This window comes from Tursiops truncatus, chromosome 3 (genome assembly GCF_011762595.2).
Source record: "Tursiops truncatus isolate mTurTru1 chromosome 3, mTurTru1.mat.Y, whole genome shotgun sequence".
NCBI classification, from domain to species: Eukaryota; Metazoa; Chordata; class Mammalia; order Artiodactyla; family Delphinidae; genus Tursiops; species Tursiops truncatus.
The window spans coordinates 72,342,014-72,368,737 of NC_047036.1; the positions used below are offsets into that span (position 1 = coordinate 72,342,014).

At 37.6% G+C, this 26,724-nt stretch overlaps 1 protein-coding gene across 1 annotated transcript in view; it reads left to right on the forward strand.

Moving 5' to 3' along the window:
* The window catches only part of ADGRV1 (adhesion G protein-coupled receptor V1), a 564,070-nt gene that overhangs the window by 214,401 nt on the left and 322,945 nt on the right, over window positions 1–26,724 (forward strand). Inside the window, exons 70-78 of the mRNA XM_073801943.1 lie at window positions 1,503–1,976; window positions 4,946–5,089; window positions 7,550–7,724; window positions 8,380–8,515; window positions 9,976–11,012; window positions 14,617–14,734; window positions 15,590–15,761; window positions 20,858–21,100; window positions 25,049–25,456. Of these exons, the coding sequence (XP_073658044.1) occupies window positions 1,503–1,976; window positions 4,946–5,089; window positions 7,550–7,724; window positions 8,380–8,515; window positions 9,976–11,012; window positions 14,617–14,734; window positions 15,590–15,761; window positions 20,858–21,100; window positions 25,049–25,456 (2,907 nt within the window). The remainder of the gene's footprint in view (window positions 1–1,502; window positions 1,977–4,945; window positions 5,090–7,549; window positions 7,725–8,379; window positions 8,516–9,975; window positions 11,013–14,616; window positions 14,735–15,589; window positions 15,762–20,857; window positions 21,101–25,048; window positions 25,457–26,724) is intronic.

A 26,724-nucleotide genomic window follows, 5' to 3' on the forward strand; every position in this document is an offset into this window, starting at 1 on the left:
GCTACTGAGGCTGCTGGGAGAAATTTCCCTTTCTCTTCCTTTGTTCACACAGCTCCTGGGGTTCAGTTTTGGATTTAGCCCTGCCTCTGTGTGTAGGTCGCCTGAGGGCGTCTGTTCTTCGCCCAGACGGGACGAGGTTAAAGGAGCAGCTGATTCGGGGGCTCTGGCTCACTCAGGCTGGGTGAGGGAGGGGTACGGGTACGGGGCGAGCCTGTGGCGGCAGAGGCCGGCGTGACGTTGCACCCGCCTGAGGTGCGCAGTGTGTTCTCCCGGGGAATTTGTCCCTGGATCACAGGAGCCTGGCAGTGGTGGGCTGCACAGGCTCCCGGCAGGGGAGGTGTGGATAGTGACCTGTGCTTGCACACAGGCTTCTTGGTGGCTGCAGCAGCAGCCTTAGCGTCTCATGCCCCTGTCTGGGGTCTACACTGATAGCCGTGGCTCGCACCTGTCCCTGGAGCTCATTTAGGTAGCGCTCTTAATCCCCTTTCCTCGTGCACCAGGAAACAAAGAGGCAAGGAAAAGTCCATTGCCTCTTAGGCAGGTCCAGGCTTTTTCCCGGACTCCCTCCCGGCTAGCTGTGGTGCACTAACCCCTTCAGGCTGTGTTCACGCAGCCAACCCCAGTCCTCTCCCTGGGATCTGACCTCTGAAGCCCAAGCCTCAGCTCCCGGACCTCGCCCGCCCTGGTGAGTGAGCAGACAAGCCTCTCAGGCTGGTGAGTGCTGGTCGGCACCGATCCTCTGTGCGGGAATCTCTCCGCTTTGCCCTCTGCACCCCTGTTGCTGTGCTCTCCTCCACGGCACCAAAGCTTCCCCCCTCCGCCTGCGAAGGGTCTTCCTAGTGTGTGGAAACCTTTCCTCCTTCACAGCTCCCTCCCACTGGTGCAGGTCCCGTCCCTATCCTTTTGTCTATGTTTATTCTTCTTTCTTTTGCCCTACCCAGGTATGTGGGGAGTTTCTTGCCTTTTGGGAGGTCTGAGGTCTTCTGCCAGCATTCAGCAGGTGTTCTGTAGGAGTTGTTCTACACGTAGATGTATTTCTGATGTATTTGTGGGGAGGAAGGTGATCTCCACGTCTTACTCTTCCGCCATCTGGAAGCTCCTCCTCGATATTCTCTTTTTATTAAAAACAAACAAAAACAAATTCCAATGTGAATGTCAGATTTTCTACTTACTTTTTACCTTCAAATATTGTCTGTGGTTCACTATTGAATGTATTTGTGGTACTGGTATTTTAAAGTTAACTTGTTTATCTTTTCAAATTATGTTATTTTAGAAGCAGGTGAAATGAAATTTTATAATCCTGTCTTGCAAATTGCATACAACAGCCTGAAAGAGTTAAGATACTTTCTAAATTACCTAACTACTTGGAAAGTTTCACTTGGAATATAATGAGGCACACTTAATTTCTTTTGTATATAGTAGAGGAAAACTAATTTAAAGGATTTTTGATTCAGTATACTGAATTGTATAACTTTGTTGGGGTTTTTTTCCTTTTATTTTAGGTTTACTGGGAATTAAGCAGTGAGTTTGATATTACTGGAGACTTTCTGTCTACAAAAGGATTTTTCACCATTGCTGATGGAGAAAGTGAGGCCAGCTTTGATGTTAACTTGCTACCAGATGATGTACCTGAGATAGAGGAAGTTTATGTGATTCAGCTTGTTTCTGTAAAGGGAGGAGCAGAACTTGATCCAGAAAAATGCATCACACGGTTCTCTGTTTCTGCAAATGATGACCCACATGGGGTATTTGCCCTGTATTCAGATCACCAGTCAATACTTATTAGGCAGAACCTTAGTAGATTCCTCCAAATTAATGTAACCCGGCTTGCTGGAACATTTGGAGATGTGACTGTTGGGTATCGAATATCATCTGATCCTAAGAAGCAGTCTGTTGTTACTGAAGATGCAGAGAGGCAGCTGGTGGTCAAAGATGGCACCAGATATAAAGTGGACACAGTGCCAGTCAAGAGTCAGGTTTGTAGCATTTCTTTAATTTCCTGATCATTCCAATAAAACTCCTTCAGGAAAGCCCTAGTTAATCTCATGATCAGTTTAAAGTCTTATTCTGATATTTAAATGGAACCATGAAAAATACCTTAGAAACTGCATGCTAATTATTGGATAATACATATACTGAAGTATTTTCAGATTATAAGTAAATAAATATATTCTTATTTGGAGATAAAATATTTTTGTCTAGATAGTAGCAGGCACTTATTTAGTACTTCAGAGTTCCAGAAATTGTTCCAAGTGCTACACAAACACACACACACACACACACACACACACACACAGTCTGGATGCTTGTTGAAGGGAAGATATTTGTAGACTTCCTAGGACAGCAGACTGTTCTGCCGACATATCAGGTGAGAGTGCTAGGAATACATGGATTTTCTGTGGGTCAAATAGATACCTAGCAGTCTTTCTCAGTGTGATCCACAGAAAGTGATTGGAGCAACTGTTTTCATCCTCCCAAGAAGATAACTAGTATCATTCCATATGCATGGCAGAGAAGTTAATTTATTTCATGCATGAGATGCATTATAGCTGTGAGGATTAATTATCTCATGGTTGAGAAAGTCTGTACCAGAGGACACTTTTAGATTATCTCCTGTGGTGGTACCTGGGACATTCTGAAGGATGGTAGTCCTCTTGTCATTTTACTTTGAAAACTTAATGGTATAGTTGATAAAGATACTTAGCTTTCTTAATACCTGTTTGAATTATCTATGGATTTCTTAATATCTGTTTTGAAGCTCTATTATTTTTATGATTTCTGTCTATTTTCAATAAAGAGTAACAAAAGTTTACTAGCTTACCCATATATGAAAGCTTCCTCTTATTTGCTTACTTTAACATCTTTCATTAGTGTATTTAAATTTGCATGGGTTCCTTCTGTCTCTTACATTCCACTATGTGTAGTGTAGACTGCACATAGATTATTATGTGAGTTAGACTTCCAAGGTGACTATTTAGGGCAACATGTGACATGCGCATAAACTGAGGGGAGGATTTTTCCAGCGGTCCCTTTCTCCCCTCACACCCTGGGTGTAATGCATTGCTCTTTAAAGTTTGGGATGTTAGTTACAAGTTACATATAGATCTACCTGATCTACTGCCCTGATAAAAGTTAGGACTTCGGACAGGTCCGCCACAGAGAAGGACCTTCAAGTGGGTCTTGGGACAGAATGAGTTTCCATTAGGCTCTGAAAACTAGAAGACTCTTGATGTTGGTTTAACATGAGGACCAGGGAGTGAACAGTTACCTCACCTGGGTAACAACAGGCTTCTCAGATGAAGTACTCACTGATGGTAAGAATCATTGGCACGATAAAGAAACAAGTCTGCGTTTAAAAGAATTTAAGTTAGAATGCAAGATAAGATTATATTCACGGCTGTCATTTATTCAGATATTTATTGAGCACTTGCTGTGTGTCAGTCATTGTGAGAAGCACAGCAGCTACAGTGATCACAAAGACATAATCTCTGTTGTCAGGTTGCTCCCTGTCTAGTGCAGGAGAAGGCCCTTGAACAGCCAATTATAAAAGCAAGCAGATAAGCAGTGTTCAAGATGCACACAGGATATTATGGGGCTGTAAACTCCATTTGTGCCCAAAGCCATCAAGAATGATGGGAAATATGTAGAATAGTATTGGTGATGCAGTCCTGGATCAGGGACATGGAAGGGCAAAACAGAACACCCTCAACTCCTAAAAACCTTCAAGGTCGTTTTCAAATTAGTCTACCTGCTTTTCTTCTGTAGGCAAACCAGCGTTTCTCCAAATCCATCATTACTCCTGTTCAACTTTAATGTTTAATTACTGCACCTTGGGGACCTGCCACACTCCATAAGTCTGTGTGCTGCACGGACCCATGAACAGAAGAATTGGGTAGGAAGGCACAAATGCCTGGGAGCTTTGAGCTGACATCTGGCCGTTCATTCTTTAGGAAATAGGGACAAAAAAAATCCTTAGCTGCCCAGCCAGTGAACTGCATGGGGAAGGGGCACACCCTTCAAGGAGAGGAGGGAGGCACATGATTGAAGTCAGGACACCATGATTTATTTCTGTTTCCTCAGCACTTGATCTATGCTTCATGTTCAGTGAATGTGATTTTGAAAAGATGAAGGTTGATTGTATGAATAAAACATCTGTTCCCCTCATGTTGCACATTTGAAAGCACTATAGTACATATTTTACACATTTCAGAGTGTGTTTTGTGTTTTAAGTACATTACATTTAAAAGAAGAACAGACTTCATAGAAATAGTTATTTGTACATTCAGTAAAGATGTACAGAGTTAGTAATATTCCAGGTTACGGGGACTTATCCATTATCAGTAACAAGGTTTCTATGGAAAAATGTATTATATCAATAAGTGTTAAAAAAATCTTTTAAAGTAATACCAGGTTTTAAATTCAGGATTTCCCTATTTTGTTGGATTCTAAAACTTTGAAAATTGGTAGTCTAATAAATGGTGTTAGTAGTCTTTATTTGTCCAAAGTATTCAAATAATCAGTACACCTAAATCATTATCTGTTTTAAGTAACTGTCATTAGAGCTCTTAGTTTCTACACAATGAAAAGGGAGAAAGTGAGTTTTGCTGGTTTTAGGAGCTGACACTGTTCACCAGTGAGCTCTTTCCATTCCTGTGGCACGTGATTCTATCACTAATACTACTTCTGAGATTCTCATCATTCTTCAGGTCATTTGGGCACACAGAGAGTATTTGCAGATTTGTGTTTTTTTAATACTGTATGGCTCTCAGTGTTAGCGTCAAAGTCTTCCTGCTGGTGCTTTGTTTTGTAACATGGGGGAAAGGGCATATACTGATGAAACTGATACAAAAGGAGGAAATGCTAATGACTCATTTCAATTGTCAGTATTTTTCTTTGAAAATTATTTTTTACTATTAAAAAAGTCATTGATACTGTTTATATATAGGTCTTCCTACCCCTGGGCTCTAATTTCACCTTGCAACTGGTGACTGTGATGCTTGTTGGTGGAAGTTTCTATGGCATGCCAAGAATTCTCCAGGAAGCAAAATCTGCTGTCCTTCCAGTCCCTGAGAAAGCTGCCAATTCTCAGGTAATTGGCCCTGGGTATGGTACTACCTCGGAACCACTAGAGGGCAGCTCTTATAGGAAGGACTAAGATTCTTAGAATTTCTTAAGATTCACTATTTCCTTAAATCTAAGTAATCCTATGAATATCAAAGTAGACACTGTGGATACACTATATGAAAATAATTTGTCAGTTTTCAACATTAGATAGAAAACTATATCTCCTTTCTGGAGTTTTAGAAAGTTTCTGTCTTGTAGAATGTAAGGTGTAGAATTTTTAAATTAATTAATTTTTGGCTGCATTGGGTCTTCATTGTTGCACGTGGGCTTTCTCTAGCTGCGGCGAGTGGGGGCTGCTCTTTGTTGCGATGTGCAGGCTCTAGGCGCTGGAGCTTCAGTAGTTGTGGCTTACGAGCTCTAGAGCGCAGACTCAGTAGTTGTGGCGCATGGGCTTAGTTGCTCCGCGGCATGTGGGATCTTCCCAGACCAGGGCTCGAACTCATGTCCCCTGCCGTGGCAGGCAGATTCTTAACCACTGCGCCATCAGGGAAGTCCTAGAGTTTTTAAAATAACAGTCACCTAGAGTCAAAACTTCAGGTTTTTTCTTGAAAATGAATATTTAACATTGAGATATTTTATGCTAAATAATTAAAATTAGAATGAAACCTCAGTTCATATTTCAGACTTTCTCATTTACTAAGATTGTAAATATTTAACTTGTGGGGCTCTTTTTACTGTGGCAAGTTTGTTCTGATATAGGTTAATGCTAGTGGTGCACCTAAGTATTTGAACCTTCTACCTGAATTCATTTTAGGGAAGATTGTTCCCTAATCACTTTATAAATTCACATGAGAACAAAGAATACCTTGAGGGCTTTGCTTCCTGTGTAGGCCAATTCTGTCAATATAGGAACAAGACAGGGCTCCTGTCTCTGGCTACGGTAATGTGTGTATTTTATAAACCATAATAAGGGATAAGCATGCATCCTACTCCTTCAGGTGGGAGTTCCTTCAGTTCCTTGACCAGGATGTGGAATCTGTACAGGAGGGGCAGGAGTGTGGGCAGATCTGGCCACCAGCTTGTGTAACAGGGTCTCCGGCCATTAAGGGGATGCTCTCCAGTTACTCCCACCTGGGCTGCTTCTCCCCAGGGAATGAATTTGCTTTGCTCCCTAAAGTGGAATCCACCAGCATTAAAATTAACTGAGAGGAATTGTCTTCTTTCTGCACCTCCTCTTTTCAAGAAGGAAAGAGGGTATAGAATTTAATGCTTTGACATTTTCTTACCTTCTTTTTGTTCACAGGTTGTTATAACAAAGATCCCTTTCAACCTGAATCCTTCGTTTGGTGTAGTAAACTATTTTCTTCTCCTTCTCCATGCATGTTGTCACAACATTATGTCACATCAAAGGGCCAGATCAGGGCCAGTCATGGAGTATTCCTGTCCTTGGTGTATCCTCTGTACTCCTTACCAGTATTTGTATGGGGTGTGTGTGTGTGTGTGTGTGTGTGTGTGTGTGTGTGTGTGTGTGTGTGTGATGTGCCTAGGACACTTTCAAACAGCCTCTAGCCATTTGGCAAGCATGAGCTCAGATATGCCAAAGATTTTGGCAGTTGCTAACCAGAAGCCTCACTGTAATAAGGAATCTAGGCAGGTGTCAAATTGAAGTTGTTGTTTTTTCTTTTCTGTGGCTTCAGAAGCTGTCCTGTGGCCCCTCTCACACTTTCTGCTCCTCTCCATTCCAATTTAAAATGGGGAGAATGAGTCTTAATATAGAACTGTTGATTCTATGGTATTCCAAATGTATAGATATTGGGACCAAAGAGGTAAACTGAGTTGTCTAAATAACAATGTGAAGCCAGGAATCTGGTTTTATTCTTATTCTTTGACCAGAACTTATTTCATCTATGAATCCCAGGGTACCCTGGGAAGGTTGCCCTGAAAACCAGATCTTACTTGGTGTGGATGAAAAAGATTGTTATTTTAAAAAAATCTTTGAGGGTTTCTGATCCTCAAAAAAAAGATATTGTATTGAATCAAAGAGCTGAAAAGAACCTTAATAGAAAATCTAGTTCATGGTACTCACTTTATAAATAAAGAATTTATTATTATACCTTAGAAAGAAGTCAGATTTCAGTTCTAGACAAATTAGGTTCTATAAAGACCCGTCAACAAATCATATTAAAATGCCATGTTTAATCTTTCCTTTCATTTAACCATAATTACCATTATATTTTTAGATATGGTTAATTCAGGGGTTTACATTTTGATAAAAAAATAAAGCTGTAAACTATAATCAGCATTATAAAATAGAATAAATTTTCAAATTTCACATGTCATTTCTTAACTACTACTCTTTAATTGACTATATTTTAGAACAGGAAATATACTGTGTAAACAAAGAGAAAGTTGACTTTTAACCCACTCTTCAGAAAACAAGAACCTTTAGAGAGAAATAAAATGTTCTAAGCATGTTTTTCCTCAGGTTGGATTTGAGTCTACTGCTTTTCCACTCCTGGACATCACCGCTGGAACAAGCCAAGTTGTGATTTCTAGGAGAGGCACGTATGGCTCTCTCAAGGTTTCCTGGGCGGCTGGATATGTTCCTGGGTTAAAAATCCCTGAATTCGTTGTTGTTGGCAATATGACCCCCAAAGTGGGTGAGTTGTGGCTTTTCTAGGATTTTCCCTATAGAACATGGAAATGTGTAATTGGCCACTAATTTTCCTGAATCCTCTTTACTCTGGACAGTGAGCTATTTGCCTCCTAATACAGTCCTCTCAGATTTAAGTGATCAGAATTTCGCAGGCTGCTTGATGAGAATGAGAGGAACTTTATTCGTTCAAATGGAAAACTTCATACCTCACCTGGAAATAATGGTCACTAAGCAGACTACTCTGTTTATACCTGAGGAGTTAGTTCTAAAAACCTAATGTGGCCCATACGATAATCAAAAAAGACACACCTTTATATCCATTTACATGTTCATCTGAATATTTCTGACAGTTGAGCAGCTGTTATTTCATCTACTTTATTTTTAGTTATACCATAAGCTCTGTGAGGATCAGTGAGGTGCAAAAGTTAGGTGGTTTGACCTCTACCTTGTAAAGGAGGCATGATTAAAGGCAAGGTGTGTGGTCTACGGAGCTTCCTCTATTTACACTCCCTCCCCCACTGACTTTTTAAATGTTTTACCTTTTGTAGACTGTCATAGAATTTTGGAAAAGGAAAGATTTCACTCTATTTTTAAGAGTTGAATTCCAATTTAAGAACTCAGAAATGAAACCCAGCTTCCCTTTTCATGTTCCCTGTCAGGGAGTCTTTCATTTTCCCATGGAGAAGAAAGTAAAAGAGTCTTGCTGTGGACATTTCCTAGCCCTGGTCGGCCAGAGGCCTTTGTCATTCACCTCTCAGGAGTGCAGAGCAGTGCCCCTGGTGGGGCTCAGCTTCGGTAAGACCAACTTGATTTTCAGCCAAGAAAGTCTCTGAGGAATAAGCTGGAATTTACCTGTTGAAACAAAAAAAAGACGCAAGGATCTCTCTCCTTGAAGCAGAGGTGAAAACAGTTTTAGTGTAGAGCAATATATGGCCTGCATTGCCAAAGATGCCACCACCCACTGCTTGCTTGAAGAGCGTTTCTCATGACCTCTCACTCAAGAATGTTGGCCTGAGGTGACATCTCCAAAAAGAACCATGATGGCAAAGCCACCTTTTTTTTTTTTTTTTTTTTGAAAATGCATTTATTCAGGGACACACATGGTTTAAAATACTCCTTCTACAGGGAGAATTCCAACCTGGGTCTGGCAGCTTTCCATGGTTTTGGTTGGGTGAACAGTGTTATTTCAAGAACAGTCCTATGAGCTGCTGAGTTGGGGTTCAAGTTGCTGAATTCAGGAGGAAAGGAAATTCTGATTCCCCTTCAATCCAGGAGCCAAGAGACTGAAAGCCACAGGAGTCTAACTTAAAATGACAAAGCCACTATTTTTAAAGGAAACTGTCTTCTGAAAGGTAGCCAAAAATACCTGATTTCTCCAAGAGATAAAGAATAAGAAATCACAGTAGGATAATAATGTGACTTGAACTAGTAGTTCTTTTGAGTTTAATTTATATCAGTATATTTGCAGATAAATATGTCCTGGTCGAAAGCAATTGACTTTTCTCATACGTGAGATGGATTTGATCAGAACAACAGAGGACCGATCTTAGAGCCAGACTCCTGGGTTTAATCCTGGCTGTGTCACTTACTTTCTGTGTGACATTGGGAAAGTTACTTGATCTTTCTGTTCTTTAGTTTACTTATTTGGAAACTGGGAAAAATGTGCGGGCAAAACCAGTGTGTGTTCAAGTGTGTTTGTATACATATTTATGTATAGGAGATATTGGTTGGAATCCAATATGGCTTTTGATTATACATATGCCATTCAAAAAGTGTTTGGACACAACGTATTTTAGCTTAAAAAATTCACATACCTTTAACAATAACAATAATAGCTAACAGGTTTTTTTAATTTCTTATTTTTAAATTTATTTTATTGAAGTATAGTTGATTTACAATGTTGTTTTAATTTCTACTGTACAGCAAAGTGATTCAGGCTAACAGTTTTATAGTGCTTACCCTAGGCCAGGCATTGCCTGCCTCCTCTCTCCATATATATATATATATATATATATATATATATATATATATATACCTTGTTAGGTCCTATCACCTGTGACTGCAGCTCCTGTTCTTATCTTTCTTATGCTCTGGTATATTCATCAATAAGTAAATAGGGTTTTATGGAATTTGAAAGGGCATGTCATTTTTAAGATGTCCTCATGAGCAGTATCTTAAGTGTGTGAAAGTTGAATCTCTATAGTGGTATTCCTGTTTTTCATCAGTTCTCTCATGGTTTAATTTTTTTTTTCCAGATCAGGTCTCACCGTTGCTGAAATTGAACCAATGGGAGTCTTTCAATTTTCCCCTAGTTCAAGAAATATCATAGTGTCAGAGGATACACAGATGATCAGATTGCATGTACAAAGACTGTTTGGGTTCCACGGGGATCTTATTGAAGTTTCCTATCAGACAACTGCAGGAATGGCAAAGCCCCTGGAAGACTTTGAGCCTGTTCAGAATGGGGGGCTGCTTTTCCAAAAATTCCGTGCTGAGGTTGATTTTGAAATAACTATTATTGATGATGAGCTTCCTGAGATAGAAGAAATTTTTTACATTAATCTAACTTCAGTAGAAATTAAAGGATCACAAAAATTTGATGCTAATCAGAGACCTCGCCTGAATCTAGATTTCAGTGTGGCAGTGATCGCAATATTGGATAATGATGACCTGGCAGGAATGGATGTTTCTTTCCCCAAGACAACTGTGGCTATAGCAACGGACACAGCTCTTCCTCTAAAAACTGACTCCTCTACCACACACCCTGACACAACCAAGATAACTGCCGAAGTGTTTGCGACTGGTACGTCTGCTATGTCTGAGAAGCCTGATGTGCTCACTGTAACTGCAGATGTTTCCCCTCATGGAACATTTAGTCTTGGGCCATCTGTTGTTTATGTCGAAGAAGAAATGAAGAATGGCACGTTTAACGCTGCAGAAGTTCTTGTCCGAAGAACTGGTGGGTCTACTGGTGATGTCAGTGTAACAGTTAAGACTTTTGGTGAAAGATCTGCTCAGAAGGAACCAAATGCATTGCCCTTTCCTGACATCGATGGGATTTCCAGCCTAAGATGGGCAACTGAAGAAGAAGATTTTGAAGAGCAAACTCTTATCCTTACATTTGTAGATGGAGAAAGAGAACGTAAAGTATTTGTTCAAATTTTGGATGATGATGAGCCTGAGGGGCAAGAATTCTTCTACGTGTTTCTCACAGACCCACAAGGGGGAGCACAGATTGTGAAGGGAAAGGATGACAGTGGGTTTGCAGCTTTTGCCATGATCATCATTACAGGTATATATTTGGAGTGATGGAGTTAAAAATGTACTTTTGTGATACAGAATTTGTAATAAGATCATTCTATCTTTAATTTAAGAAGGGGAATTACTTGACTCACCCATAGTGAATCATTAAAATTTTGTTTTCCTATGGCATGAACCCATAATATAAACTCATGATGTTGTTCGGAGGTGCCAGGCTAGAGTTTAATGGACTGTAAATGTCACTTAGCTCAGAGCCAGCTAAACAGTTACACAATTTATAAATCTGTACTTTCACAATAAAGGGAAAACCTTAAAAATACTTAAGTTCATATACTTCTTCTGAAATATATTTAATCACCCAAACATGATTGCCTGTCCTGTTTTGAAACCTCATTCTGAATTTCCCAACCACTTTCATTAATCTATCCCAGAGTCTAAGATTTCATTGTCAGAAAATTCTTTATATCTGTTGGGAAATATATTAAAACTGTTTCCTTTTGTTCTGCTTTTGAACCAGTGCAGTTTATATAAGTTTTGGACTATTGGGGAGGTGTGTGCATATATAGAGTTCCTCATGCATGTTATAAAATTTTTTGGTGATAATTTGCAGTTTTCCTCTGAAATCATACTATATTTCTTTAAGTGGCTTAGCTCAGCTTGTCAGTACCTTACTGTAATTAGAGTATTGACAAGGCTGTCTCATGATTCTTACCTACTCCACTCTTTCATACAAACAGTTATGAGTTTTACACAGTGTTTTAGAGTTTCAGATAACACTATGGTAAAACATAGTAAAAAGAAAATTAAAAGTTATGAAGCCTATATTTTGACCCAGCTCAACCATTAATTGAGGAATTAATAAATCATTTAGTGTTTATGCTTTGTTTTTTATAAAAGGAAATATTTAGAATAAACATGTTTATGATCCCCTTTTAGGATTTGGTGCTTCCTAGAATTTTATTTATTTTAGCCATTCAGTTATAATTCAGTCATAATTTTACAATCGTGTAACTTTTATACCCAGCATCATCTCATTTATGCTACCCTGCAAATTTACACCAATTAGAACTGTCATTTATTCCTATTCCTTCAGTTTATTGAATATTGTAAAGTCAAATTCTGTTCTCCAAATTACTTACTGATTTTGATTCACATTAGCTTAATGCCATCTATATATTTCTATTAAAATTGTTTTGGCACTCAACAGCCTCCTCCCCCATTCCATGAAATAGATATTTTATTACATTTATTTGAATAAGACCAGAGCTGACAAAGTATTTAGCAATTAGTTTGACAGAGGCACAGACCAATCACAATGGTTGCTGGAGGCTTTTTGCTGTCCCAAACATTACCCCATTAGTTACTGGATCACAGGGAGATCTCATACTGGTTAGGCTGGTGACAGAGGGTTCTCTGGGGGCTCAAGACAGCAGCTGTATTCCAACTGGAATGGAAGTGCTCCTCAGTTCAGTTTGGCATACCAACGCATACCAATATGGCGTGCTGATACTATATCAATATGGCGTACCAGTGCCTACCCATGCATCAGCTCTGAGCCTAACTCACCAGGCAAATTCCCATTTATCAGCTCTGAGCCTAACTTACCAGTCACTCAGTTGAGCCTCGATGAAGTTCTCTAATGAGAACTTCCCTACCTAACACATGGCATCATACATACTTGGCAAATGATTGGCTCCTCTTAGCGTCACATGATGTAATTCACCAGCACTTTTGCATGTCGTGTACCCTAAGTTCCCTTACTCTGTCTGTGAATGTTCCTATCATTTTCTCCTCACCTGGCTTTTTAAAAAAAATATTTTATTTTACTTTATTTTATTTTATTTTTTTGGCTGCATTGGGTCTTCGTTGCTGTGGGCTTTCTCTAGTTGTGGCGAGCAGGGGCTACTCTTCATGGCGGTGCATGGGCTTCTCATTGAGGTGACTTCTCTTGTTGCAGAGCACGGGCTCTAGGCGTGTGGGCTTCAGTAGTTGCGGTGTGTGGGTTCAGTAGTTGTGGCACACTGGCTTAGTTGCTCCACGGCATGTGGGATCTTCCCGGGCCAGGGATCGAGCCTGTGTCCCTTGCATTGGCAGGCGGACTCTTAACCACTGTGCCACCAGGGAAGTCCCTCCTCACCTGGCTTTTTATTTTAACATAGTATTTCTGTTTTAACTCTATCATTAATTTTGCTGATTCCTCTTATTTTTATTTGTCTTACCTTTAATCTTCATAATCTCACATTTAGATTTTAGAACAAACTTTCAAGATAAATCAGGGGAAAGTAGTTTATTTTGTTTTGTTTTTGATCATTGGCACATTAGAAGTTTTGATTCATCTTACTAGAAATTTGACATCAACCTCATTATTGTAGATGTGGCAAGGGAAGTATTATACTCATTAGAACCATGCTAGTTGCTATTGCATTGAAAAAGAAAACGAAGGTTCTGCCTGTGGGAAGCTTATAATCTATTATTAACTGAGAGACCAAATTCCCATTAAAAGTGACAAGAAAACAGTTGCTGCTGAAGAAAAAAAAGTTGAGGTCTGGTTCTGACGCAGGGCTAAGAAGCGATTGTAGTGATTAATTGGTGAGGATGAGGATGGGCATCTGGCTGAGACAAAACACACATGAGGCACCAGGATAAAAGTCGTCCATCACCTCCACGTCCCTAAGCCATGGGCTCCACATTTGCTCACACTTCAGACCTGCAAAATATGGGCTGGTAACCACCAGCTTTCCCCTTTCGGGACAGTTCAGTGGTTTTCTGTTTCCTTACAGAAGTTCTGTCTACTTGGAATCTCAGGAGTCAGGTTTCAGGGTGAGGGGTACGAATGGTTTTTGAGGCTGATTGATTTGGATCATTGCTTTTAGGATCACTTTGCAAAACTGAGTCATTGAGAAATAGAAAGCAGCAGGAACTGTTTATTGGTATTTCTCTCGTCTGAGAAGCTAGTTTACCTTTTGGCAAGGATTTGGAGTGACTATTTCAGTGTAGTGTGGGCCCTAGGTTTGTTCCAGTTTAAACACAATTTTGTAGAATGATGCTGCCTGTAACCTCAAGAGTTGCTCAGAGGAGTTTCTTTTACTCAGAGGTTCTCAAGAGTTCCTTAATAGTTCTGTTTTTCTCTGGGGAAAATAACCAAATGTGAAACATAAATGGTCTTTCGGGTCAACTCTCTTATAGAAAAGTAAACAGTCAGATGGAGTTCATGTATTCACTAAATATTTATTAAACACTGTTTTGGTACCAGGGATACAGCAGTAAATAAAACAGTTGCTTCTCAGAAGAACTTACATTCTGTCAGGATGCACTGATTTTAAACAGTAGTATCAAGGACTATGAAATAAAAAGTAGAGCCTCATCAGAGAGAGATGAGCATGTTGTCATTATGGGAAGCAGGATTTGATGTTTTTTTCCTTTTCATCTTCTGTTCTCAAAGTGTCAGCTACCTTGATGTGATCATTTTGATTCTAGTCTGTTTTTAGTAAAGATCATTAAATGTTGTAGCTCCCGCCCACCCCATTCACTTTTGAATGTCTCAGTTTTATACCATCTGAGCTGGAAAGATTAGTGAAGCATTGGAGATCGTTTAAAGTCTTAAGTATATTATAATCTTCTATTTTTCTTTTCAGGGAGTGATCTTCACAATGGCATCATAGGATTCAGTGAGGAGTCCCAGAGTGTACTGGAGTTGAGTGAAGGAGCTGAGATGAGCAGACTGCATCTTGTTGTCACAAGGCAGCCAAACAGGTATGTTTATATATATGTGGAAGAAGTAACATCCTGTGTATCTAATTTGAATTCATAAAATGGTAGAGGCAGGATGAAATGTTGGTAGAAGAAGGTAGGGTGGAATTTGGCATGTCAGTGTTCAGATGCTGTAGTTCCTAATCTGTGGTTTAACACACTTGGTTTATGAACATAACTTGGGGCTGCCTTAACATTTTGTACTTTATAAAGTACCATACAGATGTTAGATTATGTAAGTCATCACTTTATCGTATTTACTCTTCTCTGATCACTCTGAATACACAACCATTTACTGTTAGGGAGACTTGGATTACCTTCGTTTTGCTTGCAACTTAGTACAGTATAGTGTACATGAGTGTTCATCATGTACATGCACTTGGTATGCACACATGTACATGTATTTGTATTACCTTTTCCATTTTGGGAATGAATATTCTCTGAAAATGTAAGTCATCTCTTGCCCTTTATTTTTATAGTAACAACCATTTTGGCAGTAGTGTTTTTCCTTTAGAAGGATTCTTGTTAAAAGACAAATGAGGAACACTTAGTTGAAGGCAAAAGTTCTCTATAATTTTTATTTTCATATTTCTGGTACATAGCATCAGGAATCATAGTTCAATAAATACTTAATTAGTACTGAATAAAATGTGGTTAAAGAAATGCCATGTAAACTCTGGCCTTAATTTCTTAACTGTAGTGGGGAGAATTGGTTATTTTTGACATTATCAGTGGGAGAGTAAGTGCTCTGCTTTGGATGTAGAGGTACACTCAGGCACAGTGATAACACATTCTGCATTAGCTACAGGAATAATGCACTCTGTGACTGCATTTGCATAGGTTTTGCTTTGTTCCTAGAGCCTTTGAAGATGTCAAGATCTTTTGGCGAATCACGTTTAACAAAACAGCTGCTGTGCTCCAAAAAGATGGTGTGAACCTGAGAGATGAATTTCTGTCTGTGTCAGGGACCACAATCTGTACAGCAGGTCAAACAAAGTGCTTTATCACCATTGAGCCCAAACCAGGGAAGGTAAGACACTATGAGACACAGTACTGGCAAATTCTGATTATATTTCTTTACAATTAATCATTCTAAAGCCACTTTGTTGAAACTTACACATTGCTTATGTGGAGATTCTTTGTGTCTCGCGTAGCCGTAATGTCTAAAGCTCTTAGATGAGCAATAGATGTCACACTTAGAATTTATTACGTTATGAATTTTTGTAAATAATCTTATCACTTGTGCACTTAAGACTTACACAATGTTGTAAGTCAGTAATAAAAAAAAGCTTGAATCTCAGTGCTAAAAAAAACAGCTCATCAGTTTTCTCTGTTCTGTTTCTTGTCATTTCCATGATTCTTCCTGGCCCACCTGCTCATTGTGTGAATGATCCCTTGAGTCATTTTCAGCCAGAGTAATATCTCTGATTACTCTGAATGTTTAGTGTTTTGCTTTTATCATATTGATAGATTTGGTCACATCGTGTTATATCCATAGATTTCATCCAGAATGAAAGTTCTCTCGTTCTCTAGAGAGTTCAGTTCTGACCCACTGAAGAAGCACCGAGGCCATGCTTGATGAGCCTTTGGATACACTTCTATTGGTTCATGTTGCACATGGCACCCAGGAGCCAGGTGTTCCCCCCTCTTTCTAAAGGAACCTCCATTATTCAAACGGTATCGGTCACTGATGACCTAACAGAGCTTTAGTCATTTAGTAATCATGTGTGGCTTTTTTTAATGACTATTTCATGATACTTTAATGCCTAAGGAGCACTCAGTAGTATTTGTTCTTTGTCTACTACTTAATTTATTAAACTCAAGTATTTATACAAAAACTAGCCATAATATTATGAATGTTCAAAAGTATCATGATTTCTTTGTACATGCCAAACACTTCAAACAGCAGAAAAAGCATTGCACAAATAAAGTTATTTCCAGATGTATAGCTATATTTAAACTCATTCTAAATAGCAGTCCTGTAGATTTAACTCTTTATTCATTTTTTCTCTACCTGTTTTTTCACTTTTTGAGAATTACTGAAACAGTTATATTGATCTTCTCTAAGATTACAATGATACATATTTTCATACCTTCCCAGAACTGTAGTAATTGTATTGGTTCCAGAAGAGAAAGAATAATCGTCCCAGATCACTTAAGGTTACATGCTCTTGGTTATCAAGAGCTCTTTGTTCTTTGCTAGGACCACAGGTCCTGGTGCTTCTCTGAAGCTGTTTCAAATGCGAATTGCTGGTCATCTAATTGGGGTTCATTTTATGACTTGACTTGTGAGATCAACATTTTTTTTTTAAGTTCATGCTTTACAAATTAATTTTTTCAACACCATGTGTTTTCCTCAGAATGATTTGTTCTTTAAATTTTGCAGTGCCAGCTTTAACTTAACCATTGCCCTGTCACTGTTGAACATGGAGCTGGTCTATTAGTGGTATTGGAAAGGTAGACCTGCCTTGTTAATATCTTGTTAATTTTTAAGAAGGCAACCTAGAGGCTTTACCTCATAAGAAATGAGATAACAAATCTGTGATCTTAGTGCATCTCTGCAGTTCATCTGTTCTGTCGTATTCAGACAAACATACAATTGCATCATCTTTCAACTTCTGGGTGACCAACAGTACTCTTTAACTTCTTACTTGTTTTCATCTTCATTTGTATGTGTTTCACAGGTCCTAATAATTTATTCCTATTTTTGGTGCAATTCTTACTTTTTCTAGGAATAATTGTTTTATTAACATCTTTTATTAACTCTTTACTAACATACAAAGAGAAGAATGTTTATCATTCCTTAATAAATGAATATATACTGAATAAAAGATATAACTGTCTTGATATGTTAACATTCTCCTACACATTAAACTTAATAAAATATTAGGTACACACTATTATACTCACATTTTTCATTTTAACCATTTTTTAATACATTACAATAACTTTTCTCCATTAAGTACCATTATAGATTCAAATTCAACTAATTTTAATTGCTTACTAAATGCTTTTCTTTTTGCTACTCAAATAGTCATGTCATGGACACTGAAAGATCTATTAAGCTGGTCTTTTGTCTTTTCATATTGCTTTAAAAATCTCTGGATGCTTATTTGCTTTATAGCAATAACCTGTGTTCTAGAGCCATCTTGATTTTTCCTGCTCTAAGACATCCAATCGACTGTTGTCTAAGAACTTGATTTCTTTCATCAAAAAGAGTTTCAGAGATCTGAGTGTATGTTCTGGAGATAGGCATGAGAGGTCATGGTTGACAAAGATGCTTCTGTGAGCCATCTTGGTAGTGACAGAGCTAGAAAATATGTTTTTTAAAATATTGAGTTCCCGCTGATTTTTTTTTAAACTTGGGAAATTCCAAGAATTTTCTTTTTAAAAGTTTTTAAGGGGCTTCCCTGGTGGCACAGTGGTTGAGAATCCACCTGCCAGTGCAGGGGATACGGGTTCAAGCCCTGGTCCAGGAAGATCCCACATGCCGCGGAGCAACTAAGCCCGTGCGCCACAACTACTGAGCCTGAGCTCTAGAGCCCGTGCACCACAACTACTGAGCCCATGAGCCAAAACTACTGAAGCCAGTGCGCCTAGAGCCCATGCTCTGCAACAAGAGAAGCCACCGCAATGAGAAGCCCGCGCGCCGCAATGAATGGGTAACATTAGACAAGTTGCTTAGCCTTCCTGAGCTTCCCAGACTTGGTTGAGTTAATAATAGGGCTGTTAGATTAAATGAGATAATGACTAAGAGGTTTTTTCACACGGTTCTTGGCAAGGAGTTGGCCCTTCACAAGGGAGGGTTACTATTATTCCGAATGGATGGGAACAGAGCCTGAGGTGATTCAGTGACTTGAGTAGTAGCCACATCAATCCTGGTGGCAGGGGAGTGACAACAAAACAACACAGCAAACACAATGCACACTTTCATCTGTAGAGTTACGCCAGTGATTGATGGTGGTTTCTCCTAAAGACGCTCAACTGAAAGTTTTTCTACTCTATCATATCTCTAATTATCGTCCCTATAGTTATTCAAAATTTTCATTTTCAAGTTATAAAGAATTTGAGTAACTTTCCCCAGGTCAATTACTTGGCAAAGATTAGAACTCATCTTTTGAATTCCAGTCCATTTACCCTTTCTCTGCTGGGTATCTTACTGTTCTGTGGTTCTGTCTTATGGTTCTGTATTAGCAAAATGTATAAAGGTCATAGTTAATTAACTTAGGATGCATTTCTTAGCCCACAAAATCTGTTTAAACCAAACAGATTGTCTAAACATTTGTTGCAAATATTTTTTAAAAGTATTTAAGTAAGACATTATTTCATTATTATTTTGTTTGCTTCTGAGCAGGTCTGGGCCCAGGAAAAATTATTTTATACTAGTTGGGCAAAACATCATCCTGGAATGCTGCTGCCCTAACTAGGAAAGGAACTTGAGTTCTTGTGAGGTCTCCAGTCATATTTAGGTCCAGAGAGGTTCAGATAATGATCTGTGAGTTTTGCTTTCCCAATACACTTCAGGCATATTGTTTGAAGAGAGTATTTTGTTGTAAGACTGGAAGATTCCTTTTGTCTCTTCTAATTATGTGTTGGCACCCATCTGCACACTGTTCAATTTGCGTGGTTCCTTACTTAGATTATAACATATTCTTTTGACTCAAAGTAGTTATAAGTAATGTTTTAATCATCATCACAATGAGAAGAAATATTATGCTGAAAAACAAAGACAGGAGTATGTTGGAATGTAATATTGAAATCCTTAGTTAAATGAAACTATTGTGAGTTCAAGCTCATTGGCCATTAGGGAATAATAGTTATTGAATATAGTTACCCATACTTTTCTAGTGCTTCAGTTTATTGTATTTGCCAAGTTTAGTTTCTCAAAAGTGGGAAGAGTGCATGTACCTTCATTTCAATATTTACTGAGAGTTGATCAGCAAAAGTAAAGCATAATATATACCACAGGAAAACTAAATATATTTCTTTAGACAATAAAAAGAGATTAAGTTCACTTATTGTGCTACTAAGAAGCAACTCATTTTGAATAATACTAAAGAATTTGTTGTATTGCTTCATGACATAATGATTCTCATTAAAATGATCACAAAACAAATGATGAATAAGGTCCTTGCTGATAAATAAAAATGATGCATTATAACAAATTAGACAATGATACATGCAGTTGAAAATGCTTCAGCTTAGCTCTTGGAGTTATGCTAGGAAGCTAAAAATGCTGCTAAGATTTTTAGATTATTGTGTAAGAGCAAGTAAGTAAAAACAGGTGATTGACAGTATGTTATAGAATTGAATTCAGGCTTTGAAACATTATTTGAGATTGTTGAGAAAGAACCAAGGTAAAACATGAGCAAACTGTAACCAACAGACTAAATTTAGATTTCTTGATACAGAATTTAGGGAAATTTTGAAAAATACATAAAATCACTAAATTAACTCATCAATATTTGGTCATATTTATGTAAAACCCTTTAAAAATAAAACCTTACAAAACTGAAGCTCCCTTTCACTCCTATCCCATGTTTTTTCAATTCCACACCCTGCCCTACCCGCATTGCCACCCGTCCACCTGAGATAACTACCATCATGGTGTCTTATTTTCCTTTTTACTCTTTAAATAAATATGTATCCATTAACAAAGTGTAGTAAGCTTTATGTAATTTAATATTTTACATTTATTGTAGCATGCCATACATATCATTATGCAACTTGATTTGTTACTCATTATCATGATTTTGGACCCACCCATGTTGAAAAATATTGAAATAGTTCATTTTTTTTAACTACTAGGTAACATTTCATTGTACGAATATATCTTATGTATCCTTTTGTTTATTGAAGTATGCATAGGTTGCTTCCTGACATTGATTTTCTAGTAAGAAGCTCACCCAGAGAGAGTAAAGGTATTAAAGAAAGACCAAAAATAATCTCATGGTAATCTAACATAAGAACTTAATTCTGTAATTATACAGAATGTATCTCTATATGTATACTTATTTCTGTAATAATGTATATGAATAATACTATTTCTTAATATCAGAATTATCTTAAAATAGAAATCTATTAGTAATCATCCTTTTTTTTTTTTCCCTTTTATCTCATTGTCAGATACGTCAAGTTGGAATGCAGTTTTTTGTGGAACTGTATGAAGTAACTGCTGGAGCAGCCATAAACAATAGTGCCAGATTTGCACAGATTAAATTATTACAGAGTGATAAACCTCTAAGTCTCATGTATTTCTCTGTGGGTTCTCGGCTGCCGGTGGCTCATAAGAAGGCCACTCTAATCAGTCTGCAGGTGGCCAGAGACTCTGGGACAGGACTAATGATGTCTGTTAACTTCAGCACCCAGGTAAGCATGCAGTGTGTATTATCACACAGTAAGGTTTTCTTCTTTAACTGTAGCATGTATAATGAAACAGAAGAATTGATGTATTATTTTCTGAATTACCATCATAATTCACATTATGTTTATTACATTAAGCTTTATCCTTGAAACAGTTCAATTTTTTTCACTTAGATCATGTTTTAAAATGATAGTATTTTGTCTTTTTTTATCTTTTGGAAAAGTTGATTATACAGTGCAAAGCGTCTTACATAAATCTGTTCTATAAAATCTGTAGAGAGTTGAAATTTCTTCAGAATGAAACTGTATAAGACCAGAAACAAAAAGTATGGGTCTTTGTTCTGATTTTTACCTGAACTAGTTGAAAATCTTCTTCAGGACTTCAAACAGTAATTGATCTTTATGTTTCTTTAAATCCATGAGTTCATGAGGTCTCACAGCCACTTTTCACATCCATCATATTAGGTGACATCAAGTGAAAGAGAAGGAGCAGGTGGGTATCCAGGGATTCAGAAGAGTAATGCTACGAAACGCTAAGCAACTAGAGCCTGGGGCTGGTCCACACAACATGCTATACCTTCCGAACATTATGTTTTAAACTTTGTTTTAGGAGCAAAACTCTAACATATTAAAGCAAAAGTGTGCATCTACTTTTCTTCAAGCATGATTGTAGAGGTTGGAGCTTGCCCACCTTAGCCCTCTCTTATTTCCCCTTGACTCGTATAACTCCCAAAACCCCACAATTTGGAAACTACCATTCCGGACAGTGCTACCATTTCCCCGGTTTCAAGATTTCAAAGCTGATGACACTTTAGGCCTCAAGGTATCAAAGTTGTTTTCTGTTTTTTTATACAAAGTGCTGTTTAGTATGTCTTTGGTTGTTGAGTGGCTCAAACACATAGAACATTCTGTGTATATAAAATACAACATTTGTGCAGCCAGTTTGCTGTAGCAATCATGTGAGTCAGGGATAGGAGGTTAAGACTGGAGCTGTGGGTAGTGAGCTGTCCTGGAAGCTTGCCAGGAAGAAAAGTTGTCTTTATGACAAAGTCTACAGCTTGGCAGGTGAGAAGACACTCTATATCATATGAGACTCTAGAAATCAACTCCATCCTAAATAACGTTGAAATAGTACGAACATGAAAAGAAGTACTTTGATTCATGGAGATTTTGGCTTTTTTTTTTCTTTTAAGCATTTAATATCGTAAGAGAAATGAGAAAAAAAATTGTGCTTCTTTCTTCTCCCATGAAATATATATCATCATATGCTCACTACTTTGTAGAGTGGAAGACGGGAAGAAGGGATAAAAAGATTTGAGGCATACTTTAGTTCACACACTCAGTTGAAAGGGGAGATGAAAATGCCAATATAAGAGTGTGAATGCCAATATCTCTTATCATATTTATTTATATTCTTTCTAGATTATCCACAAATGATTCCTTGCAAAATACATGCTGTCACTAGCATGTAACTCATAGCATTTTTATAACACTATAAAAATCAACATAGAGGATCTCTGGTGATGAAAATGTATCTTGACTCTATCAACGTCCATATCCTTGTTGTGATATATTATAATAATGCAAGATGTTACCAGCGAGGGATGTTGGGTAAAGGGCACAGGAGACCACTCTTTATTATTTCTTATAACTGCATGTGAATCTATAATTATCTCAAAATAAAAAGTTTCATTTAAAAAATTAGAAATAAAAGTTTTACCTCTCTGGTATGATTTTATTTTCCTGTTGCTTCATTGCCCCTGCATTTTCTCTCTCAATGCTAGGCACCTTGTTAGAAGAGAAAGTCATACAATTCTAGTTTCCAGTAGCTGACAAGGATGAGAAAATAATTATGGACCAAGTTGCTATTCTGTTACAGTGATATTAATTTTGCTTTTACTTTAAACAGATTTTAATAATGTAGGTAAAACAATAGCTGTAGCATACCTACACTTCAGTAGGTCAGCACTCCTGGTACATAAATACTATGTGGTACATAAGTTCCCTTATATCTACATATTTGTGATCTAAAGTTAAGGGATATAAGGATTTGAGATAATGAAAATATCACTCATTCCAGTTATCTTTAAATTAAATAGGCCTATAGCTAAGCCAAATTTGAAAACCAATTCCAGATATTTCATTTGTATCTATGTGTACTAGACCAAAGCCCTACAAGTTCAAGAAAGAATATGCCTTTCCTTCTTATTCTCACATTGCTTATTCTATCAAAGGCTATTTCTGTATTGATTTTCGTTGTTGCTTTTCAATTGCATAGTGCTTCTTGTTTGTGTTTGTTATATGTATTTTATAAACACAAGAACATTTTGATTGTTCCATTTCCTTTAAATGTCTGAATTGTGAAATAACTTCTACCAGAAAATAGTGAACAGAATGTATATGTGCAGTTTATAGTAATAAAATCATCACCACCTACCTTAAGAAATCCAACTTAATCAGAATCTTAGCTGCCATGACCTCTTCTCTGATGCCATCCTGCTGTTTCCTTTGCAGAATAACCTCTCCCCATCTTGCAGATAACCTCTACCCTATATTACGTGATGAATTATTACCTTGTTTTTATTTATAGTTTTACCACATACCATATGCTGTTTAGGTTTACCTGTTTTGGAAATTATGCAGATGAGATTCTTCCAGTTGTATTGTCTTATGGTGCGCTTTTTTTGCTCAACAGTGTTTTTGAGAAATATGTGTGCTAATGTGTATAGTTCTTTCATTTTTCCTGTTATATGGTATTCCAGTGGATAGTTTCTCCATTCTGAGGCCAATAGACTTTTGTGTTTTTTCCTTCAGCAAGGCTTTTTTTCCCTATCATTATGCTGCAGAGGCTCTTGAAAACCCTTTTTCTTCATTGATTTTTCACTTTTTGTAACACTTGATCACTTCCTCCTTCTGGATGTGTGCTCTCCTTTGGGCCTCTGGAGCACCACACTTTCCTACTCTTAACCTTTTCTCTCTGGCAGCTCCTTCCTGTTGCCTGTGTTGGTTTTCCTGACCAATAAATATTGGGGTCCACCTAGACTTACTCTCTAGGCTAGACCATCCATACCTGTTTTCTTTAAACATCATCTATAAAATGAGAACTCCTGAATTTTTATCACTACCCTCCTCACTGCCCTGGATCCAGACTCATATATCTGATTGCTCTTACCTGACATCTTCATTTGAATTGTCTAAAAGGCATCTCAGGCTTAGTACATATAATACATAACTCTTGATTTCTCCCTTAGCACTATTTTCCCCCAGTTTACTGCCTTTCATTCAGGCACACAGCCAGGAGTTCTCCTTGCCTCTCCATCCAGCACTGAATTAATCAGAAAGTCCTGCTGACTCTACATTCAAAATATATTCCCAGTCTGAGTACTTCTTACTCTTTCTACTTATACAACCTAAACTACTGTTTGTTTTGTTTTTTTTTTTTTTTTTTTTGCAGGAACTAATGTAAAAACGTTCTATCTCTTCTTCCTGCTTCCATCCTCATCCCCTTCTACAGCCTAACTATCCACAAGAGCCAGAATACTCATGAAAATATGAAATAAAGTGTGTCTCTCTCCTGCTGGAATCCTCCAGTGTCTTCCTGCCATACTTTGTATGATGGACATACATGATCTGACCCCTGGGCATATATGCCTCTGAATATCTTCAAATTGTTAGTAAGCTCACAATTGGAGAAATTCTGTGAGGCAGTAGTGACATTTCTTTTCTAATTCTCTTTCTTGATCTATTCTAAGGCATCTGTCTTTCCTGATCTCATCACTGTATGATGTGTATTTATCTCTCTAATTTGTTTTAGGAAATTAGAAAAAGTATAAAACCTCCCGTTTTAATAGTAACATTGTTGTGGCCCATCAGATTGTTTAGGAGAAATAAAATTTGTTTAGGACTAGATCAGAGGTTTATAGTTTCACTTAAGTGGTGTTGTTTAATTTCTAGGAGTTAAGGAGTGCTGAGACAACTGGTCGTACTCTCATATCTCCAGCTATTTCTGGGAAAGACTTTGTGAGAACTGAAGGCATGTTGATCTTTGAACCTGGCCAGAGAAACACCATATTGGATGTCATCCTAACACCAGAGACAGGGTCTTTAAATCCATTTCCTAAACGCTTCCAGATTGTGCTTTTTGACCCAAAAGGTGGTGCCAGAATTGATAAAGTGTATGGGACTGCTAACATCACTCTTGTCTCTGATGCGGCTTCTCAGGCCTTTTGGGGGCTTGCGGATCAGCTGCAGCAGCCCCTGGATGATGACATTCTCAACAGGGTGCTCCACAGCATCAGTGTGAAAGTGGCAACGGAGAACACAGATGAACAGCTCAGCGCTGTGATGTATTTAATAGACAAGGTAAGAAGCCCTCGCAAATGTTAGCAGTTGCAACACTGCTTCATACACTTTTTTTCATAGAAATTTACTTTATGTGGGGAAGTTCTTTCTAAACATAAAACAAAACCCCAAAGTCATAAAGGAAATGATTGATAAACTTGACCACATAAAATGTAAACAAAATTTCTCTTTGCATATACCACAAGCAAAATCAAAAGACACCTAATGGTTATATATCAATTATATCTCAATAAAACTGGGGGGGGAGTAAGAAAAAAAGCGCTAATAGGTGTGGGGAATATTTATGCAATTATATATATAATAAGAATGTTTATTTCAGCGTTACTTATAATAACAAAAATTGGGAAAAATAGCTATTAAGAGGGGCCTGGCATATCCATAAAATGTAAAACTTTTTCATGATTTAGACATATAGTAATTAGAATAAGACAATAATGAAACCGGCATTGAAAATGTAGATAATCACATGGTAGGGTTGAAATTTTAACAATAAAATACAAGATGCCCAATTAACTTTGAATTTCAAATAAACAATGAATATATTTTTTATTATAGGTATATCACAAATAAAAATATTTTTATTTACAGGCAGTATTTGGGACATACTTATATCAAGCAGTTATTGGTTGCTTATCTGAAATTCAAATAGAGTCACTTATACTTTATCTGGCAACCATTCTTATGTCCCATATGTACTTCATATGTGCTCTAAGATATCCTCGAATTCAGGAATACAGAATAGAACTTCCAAGTACTGATACAATGTCATTCTATAAGGTCTTGTATTTTATGTGAAATTGTTTCATATTTGTAAGTTTTATTATCCCTCAGATTCTAACTTCTTTGAAACAGAATCTGCTTTATGCTATATATTTCTTTATAGGAAGAGCTCAACAGATCTTAGTTATTGTTTAGTTAGTAGTAGAAGTGACTACTTATTTATGTTCAGTAGAAACAGCTACTGTGCTAAAAAGAGCAACAGCCTTAAATGACTCACTATAAAGATGTTCTGGATAAAACTCAGCTGTGGTTTGGGCAAATTTTTGTCATGACATAATAGTCTATCCCTTGATTTTCCTAGGTGTGGTGCAATGAAAATTATTTAAAACACTGTCATTTGCTTTAATAATAGTATTTGTCTTTTAAGACTGCTGGATTTGATATGCAAATTTTTAATTTCATTGGGTTTTGGTTTCCAGGTCATTGAAGCTTGGTAAAACACAAGTCAGGAGGCATTGCCTCTAATTGTGTGTTGAAAAACCACAGGA